Source organism: Periplaneta americana, chromosome 7, assembly GCF_040183065.1.
Source record: "Periplaneta americana isolate PAMFEO1 chromosome 7, P.americana_PAMFEO1_priV1, whole genome shotgun sequence".
Classification (NCBI taxonomy): Eukaryota; Metazoa; Arthropoda; class Insecta; order Blattodea; family Blattidae; genus Periplaneta; species Periplaneta americana.
In genome coordinates, this window is record NC_091123.1 from 126,750,108 (window position 1) to 126,767,281 (window position 17,174).

The window sequence follows — 17,174 nt, forward strand, 5'->3', positions numbered from 1 at the left end:
GGCCGTGGTCAAGACCATAATTCACACTAGGGAGCTTTGGACAAGTATGCTTTGAATCATGGCCTTCTTCGAGACTGTTTTTCTAAAGCACATGACTTCGTGGTGCAGCACTGAATTAAGAAGGCAGTCCCAATGCAGTTTCATTACGAGTTATGTGGAAAAAATAAGGGCCTGAAATTTTACAATACTTAAAAAAGTGGGTACTAACAATGTCAGTGTTGAAATTTGACGTGTTATTCTACATTTTACTTTCATTATTGTTATTGTTTAGTCGCACGAGTCTTATTGTTTAGTCAACTGTCCAAAGACAGGTCTAAACCTCACAAGTGATACCAAGAAGGCATCACTTATGAGGCAACTAGGTCAGGAGATAACAGGGTAGGTGGCCAATTCCTTTCCCCCTCCATTGCATACATCGCTGACTAGCTACATATTAGGGAACGTATTTCTAAATGCTAAAAAAGAGAGAATTTATCAGGGGAATTTGAAACCAACAGAGGATAAGACAAGGAGCAGCATTGGCCTGCTTGCTATTTAACATAGCCTTGGAAAAAGCGATAAGAGACTCAGGAATACAGACAACTAACACAATATATTATAAGTCTGTTCAAGTTTTGGCATTCGCAGATGACCTAGATATTGCTAGGTCACAGAAAGCACTAGAAGAGGCATTTATCTCCCTGGAAAAGGCAGCAAAGATAATGGGATTGATAGTTAATGAGAGCAAGACTAAATACATGATCTCCAGCCGCAAAGGAAGTATTATTAGTAAAGCACCAACTTATCTTACAATTGAAAATTACAAATTTGAATATGTAAAAAATTTTATATATCTTGGCTCCATGATCAATATTGACAACGACACCAGTCTTGAAATTAAGAGAAAAATATCTATAACAAAAATGTTACTTTGGATTACTGAAATATATTAAATCGAAATTCTTAACCATCTCAACTAAAATAAGAATATATAAGACGCTTATTAGGCCGGTGTTGACATATGCCTCGGAAACTTGGACTATGAACAAACAGGACATCAGAAGACTTAGTATCTTCGAGAGGGAAATTCTGAGAGCAATTTATGGACCCGTCAAAATAAATAATGAATGGAGAATTAGATATAATAAAGAAATACATGATCTGTTTAAGGAGCCAGATATTATAACAGTTCTTAAAATTGGTCGATTGCAGTGGGCTGGACACCTGGTAAGAATGGACGATACTAGACCCGCTAAAAGAGCCTTTACATCCAATCCTGGAGGAAGCAGATCCGTAGGAAGACCAATGAGCAGATGGGAGAATAATGTATACGAAGATGCCAACTTTATTGGTGCACGAATGTGGACAGTCAAGGTCAGAAGTAGAGACGGCTGGAATAAAATACTGAGGAAGGCTAGGACTCTCAATGGGTTGTTGAGCCGATGATGATGATGAAAAAAGAGAGATTTAGGACTTTATAAAATTCAATTTAGGACTTTTAGGAATTAATAATTTTAATTTTAGCAAATATTCCATTTTACAAGGAATTTATGTACAAAAAACTGGTGCTGACAATGAGTGCTACTGAACTGAAAACTCAAATTCTATCATTGAAAGAGACTGATTGTTGATTGGTTAGTTTCATTTCGTATAACGGGGATACATTGACGCGAAAACTAATTCGTAAGCTCTGACCAGCCTCGTAGTCTAGTGGTCAGAGCTTCTGGCTATAGTTCATGAGATCCCAGTTAGAGCACAGGAATTTTTCCTTAAAGGGGATTATTTCTTTGTTCGTCCATGGTCTGGAATTTAGGTTAAGTTTAGATTTAAGACCTCCCCTTGCACCACATTATCATAATCGGCTAGCGCGTCTGGCCGTGAAACGAGGTGGCCCGGGTTTGATTCCCGGGGGCAAGTTACCTGGTTGAGGTTTTTTCCGGGGTTTTTCCTCCACCCAATATGAGCAAATGCTGGGTAACTTTCGGTGCTGGACCCCGGACTCATTTCACCGACATTATCACCTTCATCTCATTCAGACGCTAAATAACCTGAGATGTTGATAAAGCATTGTAAAATAACCTACTAAAAAAAACATCATAATCATCCTATCATATCATTGGGGTAATGTAACTCCACCTTCCAGGCACCCCAGCCTCAGAAGTGGGTTACGACAAAGCCACTGCCAGGAGAGAAGACCATAAATGTCGAAAAGACAACCTGGTGGCATTGGATAAAAAAAAAATTTGTAAGTTCTCACCTAACCTGAACAACCTACCACTCCCTTTATGCAAGAATGGACTTTTCCAAACGAACTTCGGTTCCTCCTCTACTAAGACCAATATGGAACGAATGTGCCAGACTAGTGTTTGTAAGTGAGTTTCATTTTAAATACGCAAAATACTAAAAAAGGCGCTTTTCAGACACAAGCATAGTTTTTAGGCATTTGTAGGAGTTTATGGCTCATTTAGGCATTTTAGGTTCTATAAAATTTTAATAGTGGGATCCTGGGTACATAAAATGTAGAGTTACCTGAATAGCATATGTCTAGGACGTAGCAAACAAAGTAGATACAGAACTACAAATCTGTTCCCTACTCATTGTATTTCGAAAGCGTCTTCAGATTTCATAGCTCCAATTGCTGATGGTGAGGCATCCATGTTTATTTAGTGAATAAGTCATCAGTCAAGCAAGCATTTTCGTTTACTAGCTACTACGGACTTGATTGCTGTGCAGCTTTGGATCATGACTTGTTACATCACATCCGACTATTTAGTCAGCTATCTACTATAGTTCACTTCAGCTTTAATTGTAGCTTTGGGACACGGCCTTCAACATCTTGCTCAGGAGACTGGGGTGTCTAAATTGTCAGCACAAAATTCCACAAAATTGCTTGAATTAAAACTGTGTAAGATAACCTCAATATACCAAGTTATCATCGTCATCAATAGCATCATCATCATCGTCATCATCATCATCAACAACAACAACATCAACAACAACAACAACATTTCATGTATTAGACCTAACAGTCTGGTATGATCTCTATACATTTGGAGAGATTTGAATGTAATTAAAATTCCATAGGACAAGCTACAAGCATGTCACTAGATAGTCCACTAGTAGGGCTGCTACCTTACTGTCTTCTGGACAGGCTTGTATAAGGTATTTCCTCCTTATAAGTTGGAACAGTTATAAAGCTGTGACTCAATCCCCAGATCCTCGTTAATATAGACAAGTAGCACTGCAGGAAGATGAAGATGGGATTAAGGTGATAGAGGCTGTATATTGCACATTTCTACCCCTTGCTACCTATCAGTTTATTCCTACAGATAAAGGCAGTAGAGTAAATTTTTGTTGCTGGTTTGTGTGATCAGTTGACAATGAGTGTGATTGTCAAAGAATATCATTTTCAACATCTGCTGGAAATAAGGTAAACTACAGGGTGATCTGTTTGGGTGTGGATAAAATAAAAACACTAAAATATTTACTACTGAGTATAGGATAAATGGTACCGTCAATTTGCTTATCATACAATATATAGTGTTATTAACTATATTACATTTTATTGATTAACGTTCTCGGCATACTATGCCATCATCAGATCATGAGAAGTTATCACTTTATACATGCTTAATATTGGTGCAACATAGGTTAAATGTAATATATTCAAATAATAAACAACAATAATCATGATTACACTAGTTATATACGCAATGCTCGTGATTGGATATGTCCAAATTCAGCTGTTTAATTGGACAATATGTAAATGTCATTATGTCATAATATGTTAAAATACAAGAACAATAATTGGATAAAATTATAACAGATCTATAAAACTATAAAACGTTGACATTTGATATAATTCTTCAGGGAGAAGATATCATTTTCTGTAGTTCATTTTTTGTGCATGTTGTAATCAAACAAGTTGGGAACATTCATGGTTGCAATTAGCTATCGCAAAAAATGAACTACAGAAAATTATATCTTCTCCCTGAAGAATTATATTAAGTGTCAATGTTTTATAGTTTTATAGATTTGTTATAATTTTATAATTTAATCCAATTATTGTTCTTGTATTTTAACATATTATGACATTTACATATTGTCCAATTAAACAGCTGAATTAGGACATATCCAATCACGAGCATTGCCTATATAACTAGTGTAATCATGATTATTGTTGTTTATTTGAATATATTGCACTTAACCTATGTTGCACCAGTATTAAGTATGTATAAAGTGATAACTTCTCATGATCTGATGATGGCATAGTATGCCGAAAATGTTAATCAATAAAATGTAATATAGTTAATAACACTATATATTGTATGATAAGCAGATTGACAGTCCCATTTATCCTATACTCATTGTACTTCTGCTTATCGGTTAAAACTACCTTCAAAATGAAAATATTTACTACTGAGCTTTATTTGTCGAAACTTTGTGCATATAACACTGAAAGATGAGAGATTCCTCAGAGCTCAACATGACGCCCACTGCGCACACTACACAACTCATAACAATGATGCAATTCAGCCCATGTCCATTGTAACATAAGAGGGGTGATTTGTTGAAAAGCTTGAGTAATTTTTACTTTCAGATCATCAATGTTCCTGGGTTTCTCTGAATAGATAATGTCTTTAACAAAACCCTGCATGAAGAAGTCAGGAGGGGTTAGATCTGGGGAGTTTGGGGATCAAGCCAAGAGATATACCTTATTTTATTTCAAGGAGTGCAGTTCGGTGGCTCCTTTGAACACCCACTTACAGATTTATGACTTCCTACAAAAACAACTCTGACAATTCCATCCTGTCCCCTCGTCCCAACATTGCACAGTTGCCACAATCCTGGCAACACTCGAAATCAGACTAACGGGATTCTTGGAATTCGGAAAAGATGCGACAACTCTGCCTCCACGTGAATTTGAGGGGAGCCTGTCAATTCTTCTGAACGACGGTTGTGATTGGTTAATAAGAGGAGAAGACAAGATTTCCGTCACAGTAAAGAAGTCATTTATTTATGACAACGAATTAGTAGTGGGCAGTAGAAGGTCTGTCGGCAAAGTCCTTTCTATGAAATTGCACTCCATGAAATAAAATAAGGTATAGCTGCTTCTCGTACTGGGTTTCACCTGCGACCTCCTGCATGTTTTCTTAACAGAACCTGTTTCTACAAATGTTCGATACCACAACATTATGGAATCGTATTTAGGTACATTACGCACACCATACTCATGTCGAAATTCCCTTTGAACTCTTTTAACACTCTCAAATTTAGCATACCAAAGAACACATTGTGCCCCACTGTTGATTTGTAGTAGCCATTTTAATCATCTATGATTTTCATTTGGTTTTTAGATTATGCATAGTTGATCATCATATATGGAAACTTCCATCTTTTAATCATAATATGACCAGCAAGAATTTTTTTCTACTATCATAATAGCTTTATAATAATAAATTAATATTATCTATATCCAAACGGATCACACTGTATATTAAATACAAACCTTTGATATGCATTTATAAGTCGTTTTTACAGCTAACCTTGCTTAACACTCATTGTTGTAAAGAATATTTTTTCTAATCATAAGGACTCTAAGTCTAATTGAGGACCGTTTTTGCAAAACTTGCTAACTGAAAAAAACTAAATTTTTACAGGAGAGACAAAAAACTGAATGGAGACATGTAGGTTATAGGTGCAACGATCACACTTTGTCACATTACAATGAAGAGAAATAATTCAATTTTACTAAGATGCTTTTAACATCGTGTAGAGGCCTGCCTTATGTTAACAAATCCACCAAAATCTAAATTTTTCAAATTTTGCAGTTAGCAAATTTTGCAAAAACAGTCCTCAATAATTTTTCATACTATAAAGGAACATTAGGCCTACTTAATATCTCACAAAGACAGAAACACTAAAAACATGAAATTGTAAGCTTATTCACTGAGTGTGAAACTGATTGCTAAAATAAACACTGTAAATTGAGCTTCTCTAATCCAGTAAAATATCTGTTATGCCATTCTTCATTTGATTTCAAGAAATGTCTCGAGTATCAGTAGTTACTTGGGGATTTAAAGGTTTGAACCAGAATCGTGTTTGATTTGTGTTTGAAGTCATATGCATTGTCTGTTGAACTTCAAACAATACCAGACTTGCAACATGCTTCATTTTGCATTTGAAGCTGTAGTTTCTTCTTTTGGCCACTGCTGTCACATTGTCACCATTTCATTATGTCAGTTGAGTCATTACTTTACATTCTTATTCAGAAATGATATAGAAAGAAGCCAGATTAATGTAGAGGCTGTGTATTTGTGTATCCATTCTTATCTCTAAGTTTATTTGAATTTTGATTTATTCATCCTATATCCACTGTTTTATACAATGGTCACTTTTCAGACTCTTTCAAATACCAGTATCGCTGAGGAAGATTTTTAATTTATGTGTTGATAGAAGTTTAATTCTGTATTAATTTATTTATTCAGGTATCTGACTATTAAAAGTAAAATTGTTTTACAGTGCGAAGAAAGAAAATTGACAGTAATGTTAATATTCTGAGTAAAAATGTCAGACTTGCTACATATTTCATTGTGTATATGAAGCTGGTAGTTCCTTTTTATTATTTCTTGCAACATTATCACCATTTCGTTATGTGAAGTCCCTGGTTTACATCTTCAGGTCAGAAATGATGTAGAAAGAAGCCAGATTAGTTTAGATACACTGTATTTTTGTATCCATTCTTGGTCTGTATGTTTGTTTCTGTGGCATACCTCAAGCTACATGTGTTCCTCGGGTGGTGCAAAATGAGGAACAGACATGGTAAATGCTTCCCAAAGGAATTAATTCCAAAGATGAAAGGGTCACTCATCGAATATCTGAGCAGGGAGCACTTTGGGATTAAATAAAAGAGTGCTTCCTGTGTGGAGAGAATGTAGTTTCAGACAAGGAACACCTGTTGCGCTGCAGACAGCTAGACCCAAGAAAAATGGACTGAAAAGATTTAGCAGGACCTGCTGGGAAGGACAAATGTGAATGTAATGGTGTGAAACCAAGCTCCAGTGATTGGAAAATAACAATTTGTTTGAATTTGTGTTTGTTCCTGTGTCCACTGTTATATGCAATGCTACCCTTTTAAAAGGCTACATTTAAAATACTAGTACTGTCCTAATTTCATGAGAGGATTCCAGTGAAGGGAGTATGGTCCTTGGAGAGTAAGAGGAGAGAGTAAGTTAGTAACTCAGCATCTTTGAAGGAGTGGTGGATGGGGTTGGTGTCAAACAAGGTTCAGTCAGTGGCTGGCTGGTACAAACACAGCTCAGTCATTGGCTGGCTAGTTCCGTCTCGGGTTTGGTTATAAGAGTGGGGGAAAAACTCGCATTTCTTGCTCGGATCTTCTCCTGAAATGTGTACAGTGTGACTGAGGAAGATTTGATTTATGTGTTAATAAGAGTTTAAGTCGATATTAATTTCTTGTTTTATTTCTTCAGCTATCTGGAGTTCTAAGAGTAAAATTGTACATCTTGATTACACAACTTTTAACACTATATCACTTTGAAAAACGTATTATTTGTCTTTCACGTGTTAAATGTTATGTTACCTTGTTAATATGTTTCGACCTGCTATTGTCCATCATCAGAACTGGTTGTTGATGGTCTTGGGGCCTTTTGTTTTGTTTCCTGTGGGGATGTGTTTGTATAGTGTAATTTGACTCCACATTACACTACACAAACATATCCCTACAGGAAACAAAACAAAAGGCGCCAAGACCAGCAACAACCAGTTCTGATGATGGCCAATAGCAGGCCGGAACATGTTAACAAGGTAACATAAAATTTAACACGTGAAAGACACATAATACGTTTTCCAAAGTAAAATTGTTTTACATTGTGAGAAAACAAAAGTGACAGCAATGTTGATACCCCAAGTAAGAATTTCAGACTTGCTACATGCTTCATTATGCATATGAAGCTGTTAGTTTCTTCTTTTGGCCGTTGCTATCACATTGCCACCATTTCATTATGTCAAATAAATCCCTACTTTACATCCTCATTTCAAAAATTATACAGAAAGAAGCCAGATTGACGTGGAGACTGTGTATATGTTTATCCAGTCATGTCTGTGAGGTTATTTTGCGTTTGTTCATTGAGGAAGATTTGAGTCGTGTGTTAATAGAGGTTTAATTCTGTATTAATTTCTTGTTTTATTTTTCAGCTATATGGGCTTCTAAGAGCAACATTTTCTTGTGGTGTGAAGGAATACAAACTTTTAGTATAAGCCCTTCAAAATTTCCTGGCCGTTAGGCTAAAAACCAAACATGTGTAAGGAGACAGCAAGTCTCTTTAAATTACTGAAACGCTTCATCAGATGTGCAGGATGTAGTACCGTAAAATGGGGTGAATAGGGTAGCAGGGAGTGAATAGGGACAAAGTTTTATTAGTTTTAATTTCTTTGTGTCAAAAAGTAAATATAGTAAGTGTTTATTTGTTCACTCATTATGAATGAAAACATAAACACTCATTATTATATTTAATCTTTGACGCAGAGGAATAAAAAATAATAAAATTTCGTTCCTATTCACCCCTTTTATGGTATACTAAATTTACATTTCAGTTTGGAGCATTCAAACAGACTATATTATTTTCACTATATACAGTGAAACCTGTTCAAATCTGAACCTGAATAATCCGGAATCCTGTCTATTTCGGAATAATTTATTGGTCCCGTCGAAATTCATATGTATTATATGTAATTTTTCCTGAATAAAACGGAAACTGTCTTTTCTGTTCAAAACTGAAATAATATTTTGGACACACTACTTTAATGTAAACTATATTTTGAAACAGTATGTGCTTTTAAGGAATGTACGAAATACGTAAGTCACTAAAATAAAAACAAGTTTCCTTTGTAAAATTTTTGAGGGTGCGAGGGTGTGTTGGCCTGGTGATCATAAATTTTATTACCCTATTGACTAGGCAGACGACTCCCTTCAAAGATGTTCAATGCTTCACTCCTGTATAAGCTACTGTCGTAGCTGGGTAGAACGCAAGTGTATTATTGATTTCGTGATAAAAAAAAGTTGAGTAATAATGTTACACTATCATTAATTGATGAAGTAAAAGTTATCGAAGAAAATGAGAAACGAAGAGTATGGAAAATAATGTTGAAATTTATGAATGGAAAACTCAGGTGTAACTTAACACTTTAAAAAATAAAGGCCGTATCATGAATGAGTGGCTTGCGGTCAATAATGGTTACATAAAAGGAAACAGAAAACAACTGGTTACATAGAAATAGATGAACTGTTGTGGGAGTGGATTGTTCTTGCCCTTTCAAAGATCATGCAAATTTCTGGACCTATTCTGCAAAGAAAACCCTTGAACTGGCAAAGAAATTAGATAATCCAGAATTCAAGGCTTCTAGGCTCCCAGTTCAATTAAATAATGTGCTGTGATATACAGTACAGTATTATAGTATAGTGTTAGATATTAAATTTGATGTAATTAATAAACTTTATAGTGTTTAATGGGTGAGGTATGATACAATTTATACAGGAAATGAGATTTTCATCAAGATCATTCACCAATTAAATAAGCGACAGGAAACTGATTTAATGCCAGTAGTGTTAAACGGAATATTTTGTAATTCCTACAATTTGTGGCATGCCATTTTGTTTTTCATTTATAAAAATTATAAAATATTCCATTTTAACTTCACACCTGAATGACATGGAAACCTGTCCACAACAGAAAAAAAATTAGGACCATGTCACTTCCGTCTTGAACTAATTCACTGTACATTAATACTGGTAACTGTTTCTTTGCATGAAAGTGGAATTAATATAACTAATTTGCTAATAAAATTGCAATAAAAATCATGTACTGCAATTGCAGTTCATAAATTGAACTTTCTCCTAAGTTCTAACTGCACATATGATACTATTATTTATGCAACTGAATACAACAAATTCAATCATTATATCAGCCATTTGCAGCACTATGCCATCTGTAAGACTTTGCTACTTTACCTATCCCAGGTGTCTACTTTTTCTTTTATCCGTTTATGAGGAGACAGTGGTTTTCGGTCGGTCGCAATATTGAAAGTCAGATGTATGTCAGTAGCAGGGAGGCCACTGAACTCATTCCTAAGTTCCCTCTGTAAGCCAAGGGATGTGATGTCTTGTTGCTGTGTAGGGACCAAAAATCCGCTGCCTGGTTATGAGTATGCATGCAGTGTCTGCGATGAGTCATCTGAAAGTATTATGCATTGGCCTACTCTACTGTCATTACATACTGAATTTTTGTCCATTTGTTTATGTCGAAATGGAGGAAGTTAATTTAAATTTATACAGTGAAACCTTAATTAAACAACCACTGATAATTCCATGTAAAATTGGTCGTTTAGAGAGATGGTTGTTTATTAAAGGAGGGGTTTTTTTTTTTACACAAATAATGAGTGAAACTACTGTACAATTATATAATAGAAGAATTTCAAATATATTGCTAATTATAAGTTGTTTACAGATTTTTTTTTTATGGTCTAACTCACAACTTCCACTTTAGAAAATCTTAAATTGAACTTACCGTCATTTTATTGCTTTCTGCTTTCCTTAGAGGATATAAAAATCAAACATTCAACATGAATAGTTAACAATGTTCCTGAAATGTTAATAGAACGTCATAAAATAACCCACTAAAAAAATAAAAGTTAACAATGTTGTCTAATTCAAATACAGCACAATACTCGTAGTGAAGTCTCAGAATTTATGTAATGCATTAAACTACTGAACTGTAAAATTATAATACTGTTCTTTGATTTTGAAATCTGGTCCCTTAAAATGGGTAAAATTAAGAAAACTGCTATTCAGTGGTCGGTGAGTGATCAGGGAGAGAGTTGTCCTTAAATGGAGGTAAGAAAATCCATTAATTGTCTTACGAGTTTTTACATTGGATCTAAGAAGAATCGATCTTTAAGGAAGGTGATCTCTTAATAGGAGTGATCTTTCAGAGAGATTTCATTGTATGTTAAATATTGTAACACAATGTAAGGCTAATAAAATGAAAAGGAATTCTAAGTTTTTATGTATTTATCCTAGGTAATATTTCTGTTCACTTTTCTGTATTACACAATTTAAAAAATTGTTCAAATAAACTGTATTTTTTTCTACAAATAAAAATTTAATTATAAAATTAAAATAGTACTTTGTAGGTAGTATTAATGAGTAAGCAGAAACAGAATTAAAAAGTCAAAACTAAGTATAAAACTACAATCAAATTGTAACTGTGCATGTATAACACAAATATTTAAGCCATATTTGTTTATTATGTGATCATTTCATTTTGTGAGATTTTTCCATCACCTGCTTGTCCATATTATGTGTAATGTCTTGAGAAATGCATGTTCTTAGAGTTACATTTCAGATTATATTCTAGTAAGTGTCGTCTTCATTCAGGTTTATTCATTTTCGTATTTTCATGAGCAAAAATTGTAGTTCACACATGTATATTCAACAACAAAACGTGCTTAAAATTTTAGCAATATATTTGTGAAAATGGGGAAATCTTGAACAAGGAATTTCTATTTTTAATTCTTTCACATTTTCTTTGTTCTTGAATTCTGCCATCTTACTGTCACATTGGTGATTTATTAATTCCAGTTTTATTAGAGTGACACATTATGAACTGGAATGCAGAAGGTATAGAAAATATTTTGAAATCTGTTTTAAAGCATTCCAAGTCATATCTTCAGCTGAATTCAGTATGTAAGTTGAAATAATTTCTACAATTTGCAGTGAAATTTTATAGATGACTCATTATTTTCAATTGCCTATTCCTCATCCTAAATATAGGGAAATATAATTATGATACACTTCATTCTGTAATATACATGAGAGTTAATATTATGTTACCACTCAAATGGTAGGAATTCATCATTCATCAAATGTGATAAATAATTAACATGATAGTCTCAACCTATTCGCCATCATGTTCAACACATAAAAACCAGCAATTAACAATAGCTTTTAAACCCCGTATACACATTTTGCAGGGAATGGATGATATCATCCCATATCCTGTCCTTTCGTTCACTAATGTCGTTAACTCTCCTGCCATATACACACTCCTTTACCATATCCCATAACCAGAAATCACAGAGTTTCAAGTCTGAGGATTGTGGAGACCAGCAGAGTGATCCAGCACGACCAATCCATTGACTAGAAAATGTGTGGTTGAGATAGGCACGAACAGTAAGGACATAATGTGGTAGTGCACCATATTGTTGGAAATATCCTGGACATCAAATTTGTAATGGTAGTTCATCAATGGTGTACTGCTATAACATTGTTAAGTACACATTTGAAGTTGAGGTATAAAAAAAAAGTAGGGCCCAATTACTCCAGCGGCAGTCACAGCACACCAAACATTCACCTTTGGGGAGTTACTTTCATGCTCCTAAATGACTCGAGGTTTTTCAATGCCCCAGAAAATTGTGTTACATCAGTTGACAAGTCCACTTGTGTGAAAAGTGGCTTCATCACCGAATGTCAAATGATTCGGAATGTCTTCCTGGTTATTCTTCACTTCAGATAAAATCTGACAGCATTCCACTCTCACACGTTTTGCATCATTGTCAAAGCTTGGGAGACTTGGATATGGTGTAGTCACATTCAAAGGTCCTGTTTCTTCAAGATACGCCACACTGTTTTCTGGGGAATCCCTGTTTCAAAACTGCACCGTCTGGTTGACTTCGAAGGACTCTACAATAGTGCTTATTGCACAACAGCAATGTTCAATTCACATCTTCCTGATTTTGACATCCTGCATTTCCTCAATAGTTGTTCGCTACTGATACATTATCCACAAACTTTTGGTAAATATGGTGAACTGTTAGTTAAATGACTTGGTGGGTCAAAATAGCTGCTGAAACATTCGACAGACTACAGTGTGCGAACCATGCACTTCCATCAAACTTGCAACAACTCTTCTTTGCTCCAATGTTAATCGGTCAGCCATTGTGTAACCTATAACAATAAAAACATGATGAGTCAAATTGAAGAGATAAAAATAGCTAATCGATGACAAAAGTTCGATGTAATACATGTTTGGTGAATAAATGTAATAAGAGTAAATTTACTAATAAATATTTATACCATTTGAGTGGTAACATAATATTAACTCTCCCTGTAATATAAGAATGTAGAACAAATGATGATAAAAATTAATAATAAAACTGTTTAAATAAAATTCTATTACTATACAGAATGCAAAATAATAATAATAATAATAATAATAATAAAAAATTGGAATTAAAATAATTAAGTGATGTATTATGTTTATAATGTGATAGAAACTTTAGAGGCATTAATAACAGAAAACAAAATTATGTATCAAATAATATTTCATACGTCTTGAATAGTAACAGTTGACTGACATTTTACGTCACTGCTTGCTTTTTCTATTGCAAATAATGCTTCAAATTCACTTCTCATCCACATGCTTATGTTTGCTTTGCTTACACAATGATCGTGTTTCCCATTCTTTTCTTCATGCGTGTATACTCTTGCCCAACAACAAGACACTTATCCCATGCCCAAAAGGAAGTGTTGCACTGTATGACTGGGTTACACTGAAGCTGGAGACTATGGATTGCCAAATGTCTGAGTTAACTACCTAAATCTGTTTTCAATGACCAGGAAATTTTGCAGTTTTTTTTATAATAGTTCTGATGCTTCAATTGGTGCCCCTCTATATAATGAATTATTATTTTAAGTTCGAAGTGTGAGATTGTTCCTTGTTGGAGTTTGTGGATAATGATAGATCATAAGTATTCTTTTACCTTTAAAATGTCAACACTCTTACAAGTGATATAAAAGTGATTCATTAATACTTTAGTGATCAGTAAACTTAGAAGAAATATTACACTTTCATATTACTCTTTGTTCAGAGGAGTATGGATCAAAATTCTTCATTATGAAAGAAAAGTTAATCTAGAATTGTAATTAAACTACTCAAGAACTAATAGGTAAAGTAACCTGAAAGGAAACAAAATCTCAAGTACAATAGTAATTTGTATTCTGAAGTTTTATGACTTGGGAATTCTTCGTTAAGGGAATTATAATACTTGTAAGGTTAACAATGGGAATATTCAGAATAATACAGGGCATATCAAAAGTCCGGTAACACTTTCAATATTTTATTACACAAAAACTACTAATGATAGCACTTTCAAACACACGTCAGTTTAAAGTCAAACTCTCAAAGTTCTGTTTACACCTTACAGAGATTCAATGTGTGAACCACGAGTGACTCGGCAGATGTCCAAACGATAATCAAACTCTTCCCATACCCTTTTCAACATATCCTCTGTGACCGTGGTGGCAGCTTCTCGAATTCTGGTTTTTAGTTCCTCTAAATCACATGGCAAAGGCGGTACAAACACACGGTCCTTTAGATAGCCCCATAGAAAAAAGTCACATGCAGTAATATCGGGTGACCTTGGTGGCCATGTCATGAAACTTCTGTCCCTTACTCCAGGACGTCCTATCCAACGATCAGACATCTCCGTATTCAGGTAAACACGAACTGCATTGTGGAAATGTGGTGAGCCCCATCTTGCTGAAAGATGAAATTGTCATCGAGATCTTGTCTAAGTTGAGGCACCAACCATTGCTCCAACATGTCCAGATATGAATGTCCAGTCACAATAGCCTCAATGAAGAAGAAAGGTCCGTACTGTTTTCTTTGTGACAACGTGCAGAAAACATTCACCTTTGGTGAATCACGCTCATGTTCAATGATTCTGTGAGGTTTCTGTGTACCACAAACACTACAGTTGTGCTTGTTAATTTTCCCACTCGTATGGAATGTCGCTTCGTCGCTGAAAATTAAGCGGCTGAATAAGTCATCATCATCTGCTGCCTGTTGTAGCTGGCAAGAAAACTCGGAGCGCTTGCGTTTGTCATCCTCATTTAGCATATGCAGAAGTTGCAGTGTGTATGCTTTCATAGCCAGCCTCTTACGCAAAATCCTCCACACAGTCATTGAAGGAAGTTGAAGCTCATGGGACGCTCTATGGACTGATTTCCTCGGGCTCCTTACGAATGCTTCTCTGACTTGGTCAACGTTCGCTTCACTCACCCTGGGATGGCCAGTCCTCTTTTGCGAACACAAGCAACTCGTGGTTTCAAATTTACGATACCAATGGTAAATTACCTTCCTACTTGGTGCTTCTTTCCCATACTTGGTCCGGAATTTTCGTTGCACATCAGTAGCACTCTTGTTTGTATGAAATTGTAACATGCAGAAAGCTCGCTCAGCGCCAGTATTAGCCATTGTTGTAACTAATGCCAACTAACGGTAAATTATGCAACTATGCGGTAGTATTCGAAACTTTGAGAGTTTGACTTTAAACTGACTGTGTTTGAAAGTGCTATCATTTGTAGTTTTTGTGTAATAAAATATTGAAAGTGTTACCGGACTTTTGATATGCCCTGTACTATCATAACTACCACTATTGCTACTGCAAGTTATGATAGTATTGTTCTGAACCATCGAATTGATCAGTGTTTTAAAAGTTTTTACATATATTCCAAATTTACTTTTTTACATATATTCCAAATTTACTTTCTGAATTGTTTTTACAAAATTATCAAGAAATGTAATGTTTATGTTATATTAATTATTTTTTTAACATTATAATATAGTCCATAATAGTAATATTGGCAGATGGGACAGTTTTCCTTCGTGTTACTGATATCTGTTCTAAAGTGCCTTTGCAGAGTTGAAATGGAAACAACTCACTGAAAGATACTACAGTGTACTGAAAATAAAATAACTAGAAGTGCAAGAAACCTCTGTAAACAATGGATTTCAGGATGCAAAAAGAACAGTTCATTATTTTATGGTCCTTTATATCTATGTTCATAGTATCTTTAGTGTAGTGACTATGTAGACTTAAGACACACCTTTGTTCCTTCTCTGAACAATAATGTGATACCTAAATGTAGGACATAGAACATATTGTTATTTTCTGTACTCTGTTCTAGATGGTGTTTCAGTGAAAGAAGAACCAAAGGTACAGTCATCAGGTGAAAATAGTGCAAAGAATAATGCTAAAGAAGCAATTGATTCAAAGGATTTCGACAAGGAATCTTCCAGGAAGGTGAAAGATCAACTTTCAGAAACTAAAACTACTTTGAAGACTGTGGAAATAAAAGTTGAACCTAAAAATTTTGTTAGTAATGTAGAAAAGAAGAGTGAATCTAAAGTTTCTGTAAGTACAGTAGAAAGAAAAATTAAGAATAAAAATGTAAAGAAGGAGTCAAATGGTACAAGTGCAACACCTACTAACATGACAGCAACAAACTCCACGTGCAGCTCTCCTACCAAGTCTGAAGATTCAGAACAAGGAAGTGTTAGTGATTTGACTCCAAATGGAAGCAGTCCCAGTGACAGCAATGTTGGTACTCCGTGCAAAAGACCAATATCTGCACTCAACTTCCAGATAGGAACAAGATTAGAAGCTAAAGATCTCGGCAATGAGATGTGGTGAGTTGGGACTTTTGTGAAACGTATGTTATTGTAATTGCAAATTGCAATCAACTTCTGCTTCTCTTCTTTCTTAGCCCTCTCATCTCCCTCTTTCTCCCCCTTCTGCACCTTCCTTTCCTCTTCCATAATCGTCATTGTTATATACGATCATCGAAAAATAATTATGGAAAGTGAAAGAACATTTTTGACGTTTTAAATTGTGTACCAAAATTAGATTGGTCTCAGTCTCTTACAGAAACAGTGAGTGTGTCTATTGAATTTCTTAAACCACAGAAATTATAAATAATAATGGAACAGTGACCCCCAAATCCATCAGAGTCGTACTGAGAAAAAATTGTGAAGAGATGCAGAATGGGAAATTTTGCTGCCAGTTTGAATAGCCTATACTTAATTGACTTTTAATTTAAAATCCAGCATATTGTTGATCATCAATGAATCAAGAGAAAGTGTATTTTGACACTGGAAATGTTTTTCCTGAAGAATACATAAGTGATGTGTATTTCAGAAATTGTTAAGTGCGTGCATGTGACCTAAGCTAGATGGGCCTCAGATTGTATATGATGAAAGACACATCTTCTAATCATATAGGTACTATTAAAAGTTCTTACGAAATGTAAGGATAAGTAAATTTATCTGCTTTTTGTT

At 34.8% G+C, this 17,174-nt stretch overlaps 1 protein-coding gene across 8 annotated transcripts in view; it reads left to right on the forward strand.

Annotated features, from left to right (window-relative positions):
• The window catches only part of LOC138703439 (PHD finger protein 20-like protein 1), a 142,739-nt gene that overhangs the window by 12,954 nt on the left and 112,611 nt on the right, over window positions 1–17,174 (forward strand). For all 8 annotated transcript variants that reach the window (XM_069831298.1, XM_069831303.1, XM_069831301.1 and 5 more), the window contains exon 3: window positions 16,025–16,526. In XM_069831298.1, coding sequence (XP_069687399.1) covers window positions 16,025–16,526 — 502 coding nt within the window. The remainder of the gene's footprint in view (window positions 1–16,024; window positions 16,527–17,174) is intronic.